The 15,576-nt window shown below is 38.0% G+C and overlaps 1 protein-coding gene across 7 annotated transcripts in view; it reads right to left on the bottom strand.

The window, feature by feature from the left end:
- Positions 1–12,676, bottom strand: part of TCERG1 (transcription elongation regulator 1) — a 48,764-nt gene extending 36,088 nt beyond the window's left edge. For 3 of the 7 annotated variants that reach the window (XM_039351686.1, XM_039351710.1, XM_039351730.1), the window contains exons 1-4: positions 12,520–12,676; positions 8,537–8,762; positions 3,419–3,562; positions 2,438–2,687 (exon numbers count right to left, since the gene is read on the bottom strand). In XM_039351686.1, the coding sequence (XP_039207620.1) occupies positions 2,438–2,687; positions 3,419–3,562; positions 8,537–8,762; positions 12,520–12,629 (730 nt within the window). In that variant the 5' untranslated portion in view covers positions 12,630–12,676. Of the gene's footprint in view, positions 1–2,437; positions 2,688–3,418; positions 3,563–8,536; positions 8,763–12,201; positions 12,390–12,519 lie in introns of those variants that run through there. The other 4 variants (XM_039351678.1, XM_039351721.1, XM_039351701.1 and 1 more) reach the window with 3 other exon arrangements.
- Positions 12,677–15,576: the final 2,900 nt, after the last annotated feature.

The following is a 15,576-nucleotide window of genomic DNA, read 5'->3' as shown; positions in this document are numbered from 1 at the left end:
TTTGTAATTCAGAAATTCAATGCCTCCCCAAACTGGAAGTATTTCATTTTTTAGCAGATCATATGCATTTTTTGTCATTTTAAAAAAGTAAATCAACAGCTTATAGAAAAGCCTAATAACATTCTCATTGCTTCCAGAGTCAGAAATATAAACGACTGTTGCATAAGAAATGCCACTTTCTACAAATTGTCTGTACTGCCAAGTATTTATACTTTAAAGACAAATGGAAAAAGAGTATACTAAATAAATAACTATATGAAGTGATTTTTCCCCCCTCTCTTCCTTGGTTTAACCGCTTGTTACACAGATGGCAAGTAGGAATGAACTCTGGAGAGAGATGTGTATATGTATATATACACACAAGTACAAAGACATAAAACCACACTTAACCACTTCACATTAATACATAGACATCTAGAGATTTAGAAACTTTATATGTTAAATTTCTTATGAATCACTGCCATATATTCATAATACAAGATCAATCAGGCATTTATGATATAAGCTGAATATGGTTAATATACCACAAAATTCAGCACTTCTCACAAGCTCAAACCATTCTTCCTTGAACTGGCATGAGTTTGGAGTGCTGCAGAGTCATCAAACTCAGGAGAAGGAAAAGGAAGAAAAAGAAGAAAGAAATACATTTGACGAGCCATAGGGACTAAACATACGGAAGAATAAAGAATTTTAGTTGTTCTCTATTTTGTAAGCTAATAGTGCTTTGGAAACAATTAGCTGTGGTTATTTTGGGACAGAAAATATGAGTTTTATATTATTAAGTGTTGTGATTGCTCTTATACTTTCCAACTGTATACGTATACATACATATAGTTTAACAGATTAGGACTGTCACCAGCTGATCCATTAGTAAGAAATGCCAATAGAACTCAAATATTTCTGTGAAATATGAAGACCTTTGAAGCAAGTAAGCATGCAGGGTTGTTCCTCTCTTGAGCAAAAGAGCACATTGCATTAGCAATTCAGTTAAGAAATTGGAAGGTATGGTGTTTCAAAATGTGCCTCAAAACATACAGAAGTACAAATTGAGCTTTTCCTAGGAGCATGCCCAGTGTTTACAAGGTATTGCAAATCAGTGCTACATTCACATATTGCAGTAGTTTCTAAAGATAAGATTTAAAGCACAGTGCCAGCCTAGAGATTACTGTCATACATTTCTCTACTAATGACATTAGCTAGAATTGTTCTAGAATTCTGCTTTGAGGCAGAATTTGATCAATTACATGTTTAAGCCAGCAAATGCATGTGAAGAATTTTTTACTTCTATTATCTCAGATTTTAGTATCTGTATCACAAAAGTAAACAAAGTTGAGAAAAATCTTGAAGAAATTTGCACCTTCCTTTTTTAAAGAGGGTTTTTTCCTGTTAAAACAATGAAATTATTTTGAATATAATACAAATGACCATAGACACTATGGAGATGCAACAATATGCACACAGGACAGGTGCACAACTTAAATAACCTGACTCATTTATAAAGGTACTCTTCAAAAAGGCTAGACTGTTTACAACACAAATCATCAATACAGATACAGATACTCTTCTTGTTGGGAATAACAACAGAAAAATACGACAAGGGAACAATCTACCTGCTGCTACACATCCTGACTGCAGCTAGGCTTGCTTTAGCGCAAAAATGGAAGAACAAGGAAATTCCCACAGAGGAAGAGTTAATACATAAAATACTAGCATGTGCGGAAATGGACAGACTCATAATGATATTAAAAGATAAATGTGGATCAATTTATTATGAAACCTGGGATAAATTTTACTGCTGGAGGAATTTGAAGAGGACAGTCAGGATTAAAGATGAATGCTAAGATAGAAATACCGTATATTCCGGCGTATAGGGCGACCCGGCGTATAAGACGACTCCTGAGTTCGGCGCCGAGTCTCATGCCTAGAAAGTCGTCTTATACGCCGGAAACTACCGTGATTTCCAGCGTATAAGATGACTCCCGAGTTCAGCGCCAATTTCAACGCTCTCAAAAGTCGTCTTATACGCCGGAAAGTACGGTATATGTTATTTTAGAACAAGTATTGTATATAAAACTTAGATGTATATGTAGAGATGAAGAATTGATTGTAAAAAGTCTGATAAGAATGATCTGATCTGATAAGAATGTATATACTGGAATGTCATGTTAAATCCAATGTTTGTTTGTTTTTAACTGTATTATAAATAAAATTTGTATAAAAAAAGGCTAGACTGTTTACAACACAAATCATCATTGCTAAACAATGCTCCACTTAAGTACTGATTAACAATATGATAATATGTACCAAAGGCATATACATGGGGGTCACAAAGACCTACAAAATTATATTGATACAACAAACTACATAATAAAGTATTTCCAAAGTTCATAAGCTTCCTCAACCCTCTCTTTTGTTTCATTTTGCAAATTTTACTCACTGGAAACTGTTTGTGAAACCGAAGTTGCTGTTGTAGTGGTAGATGTAGTAGAAGACAAGCTACTTGAAGATGTAGATGGAGATACTGCTGATGCAGGACTACTAGTGGTAGGTGTTGAGGCACCTACAGCCTGGGCCTGCGCTTGAGCTTGAGCAGCTAAAATTGGGGTTAATTCAGACTGTTGAATAACTTTCACTCCATCAGGTTTAGTCCATGCCGACTCACGTGTCCGTGCATTATAATAATAAACCTAGAAGAAAATTACATCTTTATTATTCCACATAATTTTCCATTCATCCTATACTATCTAGCCACTTTAATATTTAATTTAGTTTTAAGCTAAAATTATATCCCCCAGGATGAAGTCTGTCTCCATCCTCTTGTCCTTCCATAAGAGCTTGAAGACCAGGCTCTGCTGGTTGGTCTGGTGATCCAATGGGGGAATACCACACTGGAAGATGTTATTTAATAGCAGATCTGTCTTTCCCTCCCTGCTCACCTTTTAAATTATATTACTGTATTTTCATTATTTGTTTTTGTGTTGTTTTACTATTGTTATATTTGCATAATATTTACCTGTATGTATGTGTGTGTATACATTTCTATATATATAAAATTTTATGTTCTACTGTTGTAAGCCGCCAAGAGTAGGCCTGTGGTAAGATGGGTGGCAAATAAATTTAATAATAAAAATAAAATAAAAAATCTGTTTTTACCTTCTCTTTCGAGAATTTAAAATGTGATTTAAAATATTTAAATGTGCTAATTGGCCAATTTTAATAAAATTGATTACCCGTGCCAATCAACATTTTTGAGCAACAAAGAGTTTTCAGTTATGACTGTTCTCAAACGTTCAGAATATAAAATACTCCAACAGTATGTATTGATTAGAATTGTTTAGGCTATGCGAAAAAACTGTTTTCCATTTCATTTGCTGACATTATAATTACTATTGTAATTGTTAACAGATATAACACTGACCTTTCCATCTGGAGTTTTGTTTTCTACCCATATCTCTTCATTAGGTGGCATAGTTGGTGTTCCAGGAGCAGACACTGGTGGCATCCCTGGAGGAAACATCATACCAGGAGGGGGTGGCATAGGAGGAGGCATAAAAGGTGGTCTCTATAAATAGAAATAATAGTAATACATCAAACACTAATTCAGCACCTTCATAAAAAGAAATGTTATTTTCTACAGAAGTGTTAAACATGTAGTTCATGTAAAAGAAACAAGGTGATCATGGAAGAGGGAAAAAGTAGCACAGAACAGAAAAATGCTTTTCCTATTACAGGAAAACAGAACTTGCCCAGTGCAGTTCCCAAAACAAGCACAAAGATTATTATATAACTAAAACATCTATGTTATATAATTACATTAGTAACAAACGCAAAGTAATAACAATTCAATGTGTGAAATTTATTCAATCCATTGGAATTGAATGCTGGATAAAGCATAATCTTACTACTATATTTTCTAACTCTGAACAACTGGTCAAATAGCATGAATGTGGTCCTACAGATATTCCTAGGACCCATTGCTTCCCAGAAGGCAATAGGTTCTCCTAACCATGATTGCAAGGTGGTTACTGTCAGATGCAAAAACAGTGAAGAAGTATCAGCATTTTGCAGCCCTTATCATTACAAAGTACTGTAAGCCCAAATGTGGGCTGTTATCTGTGTTTAGACAGATTCATACTTTGTCTTCTACAAGAGTGCTCTAAACATTTATTCTGGTGCTTTATTTCCCTGAGAAACAAAGAAAAGTAAGGTGCACCTCTGGATCTGTACACAGAAAGAAGCCGCATAGGAGCAATCCAGTCCAAAGTCTCATATCTACCTCACCACCCACCTAGTCATTAGGTAAGCTGCCTACCAGATTCTCAGAGAAAATCCCAAGGTCCCATTGGAACTGAACAGGATCCTTTAGTAGCCTGAGGCAGGTTGAACACCTCCCTGGGGAGGGGGTGACGCCAGCAAACCAGAGGGCAATTAGAGAGTGATCTGTTCATAGCAACAGGTTGGTGGCAATGCTCTCCAACGTTAGATCACGTTACAAAATAAAAACAAATCTAGCATGCAATCCCTGCTATGCATCAGGCCCTCAATTACTTGGTACAAGTCCATAATTGACATAATGGCCATGAACTCCTGAGCCACCTTGGACTCAAAATCCCCAGGAGACAGGTTAAAGTCCTTGAGAAGTACAAGTACTTTATTAAAATGTAAATTTACTTTATTCACATTTGAATATATTTGTCAACTACTGAGAGACTGTCAAGACTGAAGTGGTAGATAAATTACACAAATGAATAAAATTAGAAGAGCATTAACATCAAGAAAAAGTTAATTGCACCAACTTAACATTCTAAGACACAGAACTAAAATAGTTTGGGAAACGTGTAAGATCTTCATCACATCAAATCAATGTGGATGTGTGGCAAGCCTCTTCATGAAAGAAATCCCATAACTGCAAGATCTTGATATAATCTTTAAACTTTTCTAGAAATTATTTTCAAATAATCCAGATACTCTGTGCACATGTTAATTACCAAAAAATTACACTGTAATTTCTCTGGCACTGATTAAGCTCACTGATATCATACAATAATAAACACTGTAAAAGATCAGAGGGAACAATTCTGCTATTGTGAGAGTAGTGAAGGACTGGTCTGCCTGGAAAATTGGCCTCCTATACCTCTAGCAGGTATGGAAAAGAACATTTCATTAAAACCAAACAGCTGATGAGCCAATAAAAATGAATCAAAAATTAAAGAAAGGCTCAGGTGACAGGCCTTAAAAGCACACTCTTTACTTAAATGCACACTCTTGAATGATGACTTAGTTAGCACAGTTAGTTAGATTTACAACCAGTTGCTTAACCACCATTTGAAGTCATTGGGCACTCTTCTCACTCCAACTTCTTCCCAGATCCAACAATCTCCTCCTCATTTATCTTTTAAAGATCTCTAGAGCTTGGGTTAGGGAAGCATAGCAAGCTACTTGATTGCTGGATCATGTGGTGCAATCCTAAAAGCAGCTGTCATTTTCGAAGCAACTGCATGGAACTGTTGCGTCCATATGGCCCAGAGTTGTGTCCATATGGCCCAGCAACAAAACGATCCTTTCTGGGTCCTTAACATGGTCTGTGCAGCGCTGTGAAAAGCTCCAGAGGACTGTTTCATTGCTGTGCTGTGCAGCTGCATCCTGGAAGCAGCTGCAATTTCATCACTGTTACAAGGAATTGTGGCCATATTGAAATGACAACCGCTTCCAGCATGTGGATGCACAACTCCAGCATGCTGAGAGATGAAGCACCCTCCTAACATGAATTCCAGACCTCCAGAGATCTTCAAAAGATAAGTGCACGATGAGTCATGGGGAGAAGGCCCAAACCCTGCAGGGACCTGGTGCAGGGGCAAGACCAGTAGGGAACTAGTGTTGGGGGCGAAGCAGCCCAAGGGCTGTGGGGATTCCAAGGGGCAGGAAGCAGAGCATGGGGTGTCTTGGGGGAAGCTCTAAAAGTCCAGAGCAGGTGGTCCTTGGCCTTCTCTAGGCCTCCCTTATATCTTAGGCACCCCATTCCGCTTTACAATATCAGGGACAGCAAAGAGTGAGGTTGTTAAGCAAAACAATCTTACTTAAAGACTCTCACAATATGCAATTGTAATGGGTAGGCTCCACTATGGTTGTAGGTCAAGGATTACATGATATATAAATTAAATAAAAAGGCAAGGTGAAAACTGGCAGTTAAACAATAATCTGAGGGATTAGAAAAAGCTTAGTAGATCTGCTAAAATGGTTTGGCTAGGTAGCTGAATCCCTACAGTGATGGACAACATGCCACTTCATCAGGCAACAAATTCCACTAGCTGAGAGCTTTTAAAGGACTCTGGATTAAAATTCTAGTGTGGAAAAATGAGAAATAAAAGCCAATAATGAAGAATATGAGAAAAACTTCAGGGCTCATTATAGCTAAAAGAAGGCACCTTTAAGAGAGATACACCATAAAGATACTAGAGCAGAGGCTCCCAATCTTTTCTATACCCCGCACCCCTAGAACACTTCTGATATATTCTTGCACCCCTTACAAAAGCTCGAAATAATGGCAACGAATTATGCATATACACTATAATTTTGAAAATCCAAGTTTTTGCACCCCTTGGAATATTGTCTCGCACCCCCGGTTGGGAACCCCTGTACTAGAGAGACCAATAGAACTAGAAAACTCAAAGAAGACAAGGCTGGGGAAAAAAGTAAAAACCTAGAACTGTTGGAGGAATTTGAAAGTGGAATAATGAAAATAGGAAAGAACAGTTGAAAACAAATCATGTTAGATGCCTCTACCAGAGACAAAGAAAACAAACTAAAGTAGGCAGAGAGCTAAATGATTGAATGAAAAAAAAGACATAATTTGAAATACTAAACTACAATACATAACTAGACACATTTGAAGTCAAGTTCAGACTTATTCAAAACATTTACAGAGTGGAGCCCAATTCTAGTTCTAAACAGAGGACATTTCAGAAGTTAGTAGTCAGATATGCTTTTTTTATGTGCCAATGTTTTTGTTGTAGGGAGAAACCTAAACAAGCAAGCTTGTCTTGAGGATCTTAATAACTGGGGAAATTTCAAATTAAAAAGCCAAACAAAATCTTGAACAGAATTAACGACAACCAATATTTCAAAATGTCATTTATTTGAGTGGTCCCTTGGTGCTCTCTGAGCTTGGTTGTTTTCTTGCAGATGTTTCATTACCCCAACTAGGTAACATCATCAGTGCTAGTAAAGAGTCGAGTTTGCTCTCAATATATTCTAGTGGCTTGCCTTGTCAATGTTGGTGGAGATGGTCTTAGAGCTTCTTTGGTTGGGCTGTTTGACTTGTTTGGCAGCTCCTTGACTGGGGTATTGTTTATTTGATTGTTAGTCTGATGTTAATCTTGGAGGTAAACTATGCTCATTTGATTGCTGGTGGGGAGGTGTTTTGGTCTCCCCCCCACTTTTTGGCTTGTTGATTGTCTCAATTGCATAGCATGTAGATATTGTTTATATTTATGTTGTCTATTGATGGCTAATTTATTGAAGATACAGGCTTCTAGAAATTCCCTAGCATTTTAAGAATTGGCTTGATCTAGAATGATCAGTTTCCCAGTTGAAACTATAGTTAAATCTCTCCATTTGTTGTGAAATCAGTTTTCATCTGTCTTATGATTGCTGATTGGTGTTCATGGATGCATTCTGCTGGTCTTCAGCCTGTTTGTCCTACATAGTGGCTGTTGCAGTCATTACACTGTATGTTGTAGATGACTCCTGATTTTTTTTTCCCCCCTTCTGGGGCTGCTGGGACTTTTAGTTTACTTTAGGATGTTTTGAAGGGCTTTAGTTGGCTTGTGTGCTATGCTGATTCCATGTAGTTATACTAGTCTGTTGGTGATTTCTGAGACTTTTTGATATATGGCAGTGTTATTTTTTTTTTTGTAATTTACACACACATATAGTTTATATATAGTTTAGCAACCTAGATGTTACATTATGTACCAACTAAATCATCTAGATTTAAAGTCCTAGTTAACCCTAGAATTCATTGAAATAGTCTAATAAAGGGTTTGTAAAAGTATAGGTTGCACTCCAAGGGATCATTTCTGAGTGAGGTCAGAAATGTTTGTAGTTTACTCATTTAGGCATTTTCTTTCAGAAAAATATCTGATAAGCATCTGAAGCAAATAAGCATCGGAAGTCTTCTATTTTATTTCAAATGTTTTTCTCAGCATTATTTACTGCTACTGATTGGACATTTTAAAAAAATCAAATAAAATTGGTTCAGTACACTGGAAAGACTATCATTGCCATGTTAATTTGCTTTGTCAGGTAGCTAGCTGGGGACAGACAACATCTTATGTTTCCTATCTTAACAGAAAACAACTTGAAATCTTTTAACGTATCTTCAAAGTTTAATGAAAAAAGGTACAAATAGCAGGACAAAATTAGAACTCAGTAAGAACCAAGTATGCAATTCAGAAAAACTTTTCATTGTAAATGTATTACAATGACTTTTCAGCAGATCGAATTTTACAAAGAATCAATCAATAAAACCTTTTACCTGTAAATGTGGAGGTCCCATAGGAGGAGGAATTCCTCCAGGTGGTGGCATTGGAGGCATATTAGGATCAAATGGAGGACGCCCAAAAGGAGGCCGAGGTGGTGGAGGTGGCCCTCTCATCATACCAAAAGGTGGTGGAGGACGCATAAGAGGTGGTGGGCCTCTCATAACAGTGTTTGGTGGAGGAGCTGGACCACGAAATCTTAATGCTTGCTGTTGAGCCATTCTGTGAGCAAAACCAAAAGAACAAGATTTTGTTCATCATCAAAAAGCACTGCTGTTATACATGCAACAAAATATAGTCAGAGAAATTCTCATGAATAAAACTGAGTCCAAAATTATAGGGAGGCTTTGTTTTCACCATTTAAATTACTATGAACCAGTAGCTAGGCAGGAATTACTTAGAATGAAAAGACACTATGCAAGTTTCCTTCCCAATAGAAAAGTATCTCAGACATGAGATAACAATCTCACACCCTTCTTACAGATATATGATTTCCTAATCAATTCTCATAATACCAATACACCCAACAGTATCATAACATGAATGGGTGTGCAAAACATAGCTGTATGAGAATATCTATATTATTTTCACTTTTTAGTAGAGCAGAATTTGAGTACAGTATATTAAACCGACCTAGCCCTCTACAAAGATACTTTAGTAAATATATATAGAAAAAAATGTTCACCTTTGAAACTATCAAGTGTTATTCGGATGCTCTCAGGAAAACAATTTTGCCCACCATTTAATGTCAGTGCTATACCAATGTTGGCATGATTCAAAATTGAAAAAATAAACAAAGGTTATAAGGTGGTGAATAACAAAGATACATAATATTTAATGTCTTCTAATTTGGGAATCTGCCCAAATTCAGATGCTTAAGAATGGTACTGTTAATAGTAAATTCATAATTTGACAAGACATGAAAGATGAACATGTGTAACCATTTTATGCTTTTAACATTGGTGAAGCCAGTGTGATAGCCTCTACCCATTTAAACTTCAAGCCCATAAATTATAGCTAGAAAAAGTAAATAAAAATAGAAAACAGCGCAACATTCAGTTTGTGGCATTTTTAAAATATCAGCAATGCTGACCTAACCCTTTCATCTGTCATCCACATGTCTCATTAGATCTCCTTATGAAGTATTTTTAATTATTTGCTTATAGATAAATACAATGTATTTCCAGTAAATGTAATCACCCTGAAATCTGATTGGGTTAGCTCTTCCAAGAGTAAATGCATCTACAATCATAAAAGGTAAACATTAAGTGACATGAACTCTTTGAAAAGATAAGTTTAACTCCTGAACCAAAACTTGTATAAAGAGCTATATTTTTCCCCTTTGTCATGCAGATACAGAATGCAAAAATAAATTCTCTCATGATTACTAACTGGAGATTACCAGTGAAGCAAGTGTCTTCTGCAACTTCCTCTAAATCAATCAAAGCAGAGACAACATAAGAGATTCAATGGAAGATGTGTCTTTTATTCTTTCCTATGTATACACATATTTTCAGTTTAGTTCATAATAGGCATTTAGAAAAACCTCTTCAGGCTTACATAATGCTTTCACAAAATACAACCTTTCCTCCATTACCTTTCTCCACCAAAATCTCTACTGTTCACTGGACATAACCACTGCTGGCTTCCCTGCATAGCCTAGTTTTTTTTTTCCTAGTTTGTAATGTTTAGTACAGTTAGTTCTTGTCTTACAATTGTTCATGTAACAACTGTTCTAAGTTATTATATCCTTGGAAAAGTGAATTACTCACTTTTATGACTTGCATGCATGACTGTCTCACTACCCCATGGTCATGTGATCATGATCCAGGCATGAGGCAATCGGCTTGCATTTACAACTTTTTGCAGTGTCTTGTAATTATGTGGTTGCAATTTGTACTTTTTTTTTTGCTAATTTCTGGCAAAAAACAACAATCCTGGATTCGTTTAACTGTGGGGATTTGCTTAATGACCCTGTAAAAATTATCATAAAATTGGATCCAACTTGACTCACAACTACAAGAAACTACAATGGAAATTCTGCTCCAAACAGTAAGTTAAGGACTACCTGTAAGAACACTGTCGTTTACTAATCCAAAATACTATATACAAACCTGGGTAATTGCAGTCTATTATCATAAAACCTAAGGCTGCAGTCATGTAAGATTTTATACCTGATTATTCTGAGAATAATTTTTTAAACTAAAAACTTGGGCAAACTTTTTACTAAGATTTGCTGTTGGGTAATATCTTAACCAAGGTTACCTTGTTATCCAGATTCAAAACATTGGGTTATTTTGATATAAATTGACTTCTAGCCACCAGACACAGACTGGTAAGGCTAAAGTAACCATAAAAGGGACAATTCCAGCTATATTTGTTCTTTTCACTCTTTTTCATTTTTCCATCATGATGTACTTTTTTCAGTGCTCTCCATCATGATTAAATCTCCATGGACACTATGTAAAATGGTAACTGTTCACTTGTCAGTAACAAAAGTATCTAGAATAGTGGCCAAAATGGCTGTTATAAATCACATGATTTGTTGAATTGTCTAATGCGATACTCACTAGAAAAAAACCAGAATCATCTGCATTGTAGGAAAGACATCATAGGAATTAAGATTTAACTATCCTTTTAATATAATTATGGGCAATTTTTTGGAAGAAGGACAAGTCCCTTATCATAAGAGTACCCTGGTAAACTCTTTTTTGCTGCATACACTACCCTATGATTGTAGTCCTATATGTTGAGCACCCTCAATTTCACCTTGAAAATGCAAAGGGTTTTAATTACAATCCAACAGTAACTGGATTCAAACATCTTCCATGGTTAGTTTCATAGCATACCCTTAAAGTCTTCTGAAGACCATTTAATGTATGCATAATTTAATATTTTCTAACGGAAATAGTACACTCATTCTAATAAAGGGATGTTGAGTAATATTTTCTAATGGAAATCCCGTTAGTTACCTTATCGGAGTACCCTATACTGGATCACAGACACTATTTTGCTCCGCAGTCACATGTTGAGAAGCTGCAGCTTTCCAGCATGCGCTCCACAACACGAAGCAGAAGGTAAGCATCCACAAACACCAGTAACCTAGATCGCATTTTATAAATGAGAAAAATGGGCTTTAGCTATTTGACGGGTTGGGAAACATCCTCAGACGGAGGTTCGTAGGAACATGTTCGACCGACAAACCCTGATCGCCTCGCCATATGTATACTCTTCGTGTATCCATACCAACGTCTCGCTGCCTCCTGCTGAATGACCCCGGATCCAGTCTGAGGCGCCAAGACTTAGGGAAAGTTTGCGTACAGTCCTCCCTCAGACTTCTGGGCTGAGCCCATCAACCTTTCTGACGCCCGGGGAGCACGTGCCAGGCTTCGGGAATCAACCCAGAGAGGGCGAGATCTCTCTCTCTCTCTCACACACACACACACACACGCTTGCTGAGTAAGGTTCCCCGCGCCCAGATGCAACCACCCCCCTCCCACAAAAGCCTTCACAAAAGCCTCCACAAAAGCCCACCACCACGGGAATCCAGCCCTGAGGAGAGAAAACGCTCGCCGTCCCCGCAGCGTTTCTCTTCCCCTAAGACACCAGGCGCGGACAGCCGTTAAGAGACAGAAAAGCCCACCCCCCCAACGACACATACTTTCGCGACGGAAAAACGAGGGTCCCGCCCGGGAGAGCAAAGCGGGGGAAATCTCACCGGACCTGAAACGAAGACTGAAGAGGGGCGGGAGGGATGTGGCGGGGGGGAAGAGAGTAGGTGAACCGCCGCTTCCGCCTCGCGCCGAAGGAGGGGGGGTTGAACCACTGAGGAGTGGAGCCGAAGAACGCTCGAGGTTTTGGCGTTTTATGTGCGCAGGCGCGCGCAAGCGCGCGCTCGCAAAGGCCTCGTGCTGCCGGCGACCGCTGTCTCCTCCAGGTATTCTGAGCGAAGTGATTCAAGTGGAAGATTCCTCCTTACCTGATTTCATTGTTGTACCGTTCCGCTACACCTGCATCTCCTTCGCCCCCGCCACCACCGCTAGGACCAGGGCCACTGTTACCACCTCCGCCGCCGCCTCGTTCCGCCATCACCAGCCGATTCTGGCTTTGCCCACGCCCATGGCTGCCAGGCCCATCTGTACGCTAGTGGCTGCTGGAAACGTCAATCATAGAACGAAAGGGCTCAGCTTATCTCTGATTGGAGGTGGTCGCCGCCGATTTTGAATGAGAGGCGGAAAGCGCGCGATGACTGGCCATTTTTGTTCCTAGACCGTCAGGTAGCGCCGTAGTGGGCGCCCTCTTCTGGACCGGTCGGGTTGTGTCATGTGACCTGTAACCCGGAACGAGCCTTGAAAGAAAATGTAGTGTTATACCGAAATCGCAGAGATAGAAAATGAAGAAATGTGTTGAAATGTGTTGTAAACTCACTCGTACGCCTACCGTATGTCCGAGATTATATTGTAGCCCAATTTAGTACCTTTTGAGGTCTTGCTTTATGTGAATCAATTATGATTTACTCTTACATGTGCTACCGTATTGCTAATTCCAATTTCAAGGCAGCTATCAGATTCACTCTACAAATTCTAAGTGACTGCTGCCAATTTGCGGCGTTTTAAGGGAAAATTCGTGGACTGAGAAAAATCTAAAGAAGGCATCCGTCTTTGTCAGTCTTCGTATGGACGTCTAGTTTTTTTTAAAAAAAATGGTCCTTAGATTTCTGCACGTGTTTAGGTGTTTAAATTGTAATTTCAGCTGTTTCTAGTGGACTTTTATTTAATTATTTAAAAATATATCTCATTAATAAGCTCTTGACCAACCCAGCGACTTAATAGCTGGATAACCTTGGATTTTGCCATGGATTTCCGTTATGCATTCGGAGAAAGGGGGAAAAAGCGACTTAAGTAACTATTGTGTCCCAGAAATGTTAAGCTTCTGATAAAAGGCGAGTTTTACACATTTGTAAAGGGCAGCTGCTATATCAGCATAATACCAAATCATCTTCCAATTTAATAGGCACGTGGGAAGAGACGTTTGAGCTGCGGGATCCAATCAGCAATAGCAGAATCACTTTTACAGAAGAGGCGGTGGCAGAATTGAGAGGGAATTTTTGATTTAAGCGCGTGTTTGTGTCGGACGGATTCAGTATATTGCTTTAAGCCGCTGCTCTTTATGGTGTAAAACAATAGAGCTTTTGGGGAGGTGATTCGGAGATAGCAAGAATCGCTTTTTCTGCAGCTTTGTTGAAGGTAAATATAGTGCGGGTTATTTAACTTTCAAAAACTGTATATGAGGTTTTTTCCGCACTATCGCCTTGGCTTAAACTGTTTGTTGCACTTCTACCCATGCCAAGAAACAAAATTATTATTTTTTATAACAAAACAATCTTTAATCTTAAAAAAGAGGAAACCTAACAAATGAAAAATGCGAACTAAAAATGCCACCTAAGGAAAAGAAAAAATATATATTTTACATTTATCAATAGTCAGTTTACCAATAAATTCATCACTGTAATATGAACAACACAAGACATTATTGTAAGATATCACCGAATCTGTACTAACACATATTGCTGCATTCTTTGGTATAAAATATTGTCCTTTCCAAAATAGATCACAGGTTGAAAATGTTCATCAATTTCAATGAAAAGGAAAAAAAGGAGGGGGGACCATCTTTGTGTTTTATAATTGAAAATCTAAACAGCAAGAACAACAGCATAAAACCCACAGAAAATATCTACCAAAACAGGCATTCACTGGATGAGATAACTTCAAAAATATTGACACATGGCAAGAAAGGAGGGGAGAGGTTACTTCCTATTAGTCAGTACAGGATGATGTGCATCCTGCCTCCAGAAAGGGGTAATGGGTTATACTCAAGCTGGAGCAACTTGCTGGTACAGATCAGATTTTCGTGTGTGTAATTTATGTTACAAGATACTGTAAACCAGGGCTAGGCAGTTCACGAGTACCTCTCCCATGAAACCTACTTTATTAAAAACATTTTTTTTAAAAAAAACCAAACAAGCACAAACACAGGAAGCTGGCATTCTTCAAATTGAAAAATGGTAATCTTTATTTACCCATAAATACTCCATAAGCATTCTTGGAAAATAACAATAATGGAGGGCTAAACCCTAGTATTATGTTTGAGACTGTACCAGTGTCATCAGATAATCTAGCTATTAGGTTTACAGTAGACTGCAAACTTTTGCACTGGTCAGCATGTGCAGACATAAAGTTAGTGAAATTGCTTCTTACCATCCCCTCTATGTCTCTGGACCAGCTCACCAAGAAAAAGAAAAAAAGAAGAAACTTCCAGGGACACAGTAGGGAAAGTTAAGAAGCAATTTCATTAACTTTGTGCCTGCACATATTGACTAGTGCAAAAATTTGCAGGCAATTGTAAAACCAGTAGCTAGATTATCTTTACTGTGTTCTTACACTACTTTTTCCTAAATTATTTTATTATACTTATATAATTGCCAAATAATTCATAGCAATTTTCAGTGTATTAAACATAAAATGAAAGGTGATTTTGGTACAAAGTCATTGGAAGAACGCAATGACAAAACAATTTTTGAAAAAGTTAAGGAAACTATACTGGGCTCATCCATCTAGTTTCCAGGAGTCAAGAAAAGCTGCCTTTTCATGTTAGAATGGGGAGGGGGGGAATCCTACCCTCCTTTTTTTAGAATATCCTGTAGAAAAATTTCTTCCTTTTTCTTGATTTTTTCATTGCTAGCCAGGATCATTTCTAAAAAACTTGTGTCTATCATGGTTCTTCAAGCAAATCGTGTAATTCTGTCTAATTCTTGGAGACTGCAAGGTTTTTCTGAAGTGGTTTGCTATTGCTTCTTTCCTAGGGGTGAAATAAAGTGACTAGCCCAAGGTCAACCAACTGGCTTTGGGTTGTGGGAAGTCAGCCCTCCAGAGAAAGAAATATTAAAAGGGCAGAAAAATATATTTCCTCAAAGGACCTTAAATAGGCAGAAAAGCATGCCCAGTTTTTTCTCAATAGCCCCAGGTTTCCCTCCCCC

The sequence above is a fragment of the Crotalus tigris genome, unplaced genomic scaffold, assembly GCF_016545835.1.
Source record: "Crotalus tigris isolate CLP2741 ecotype Arizona unplaced genomic scaffold, ASM1654583v1 scf7180000017568.12009008, whole genome shotgun sequence".
Taxonomy (NCBI): domain Eukaryota; kingdom Metazoa; phylum Chordata; class Lepidosauria; order Squamata; family Viperidae; genus Crotalus; species Crotalus tigris.
The sequence above is the reverse complement of the archived record's forward strand: the minus strand, read 5'-3'. Positions and strand labels throughout refer to the sequence as shown.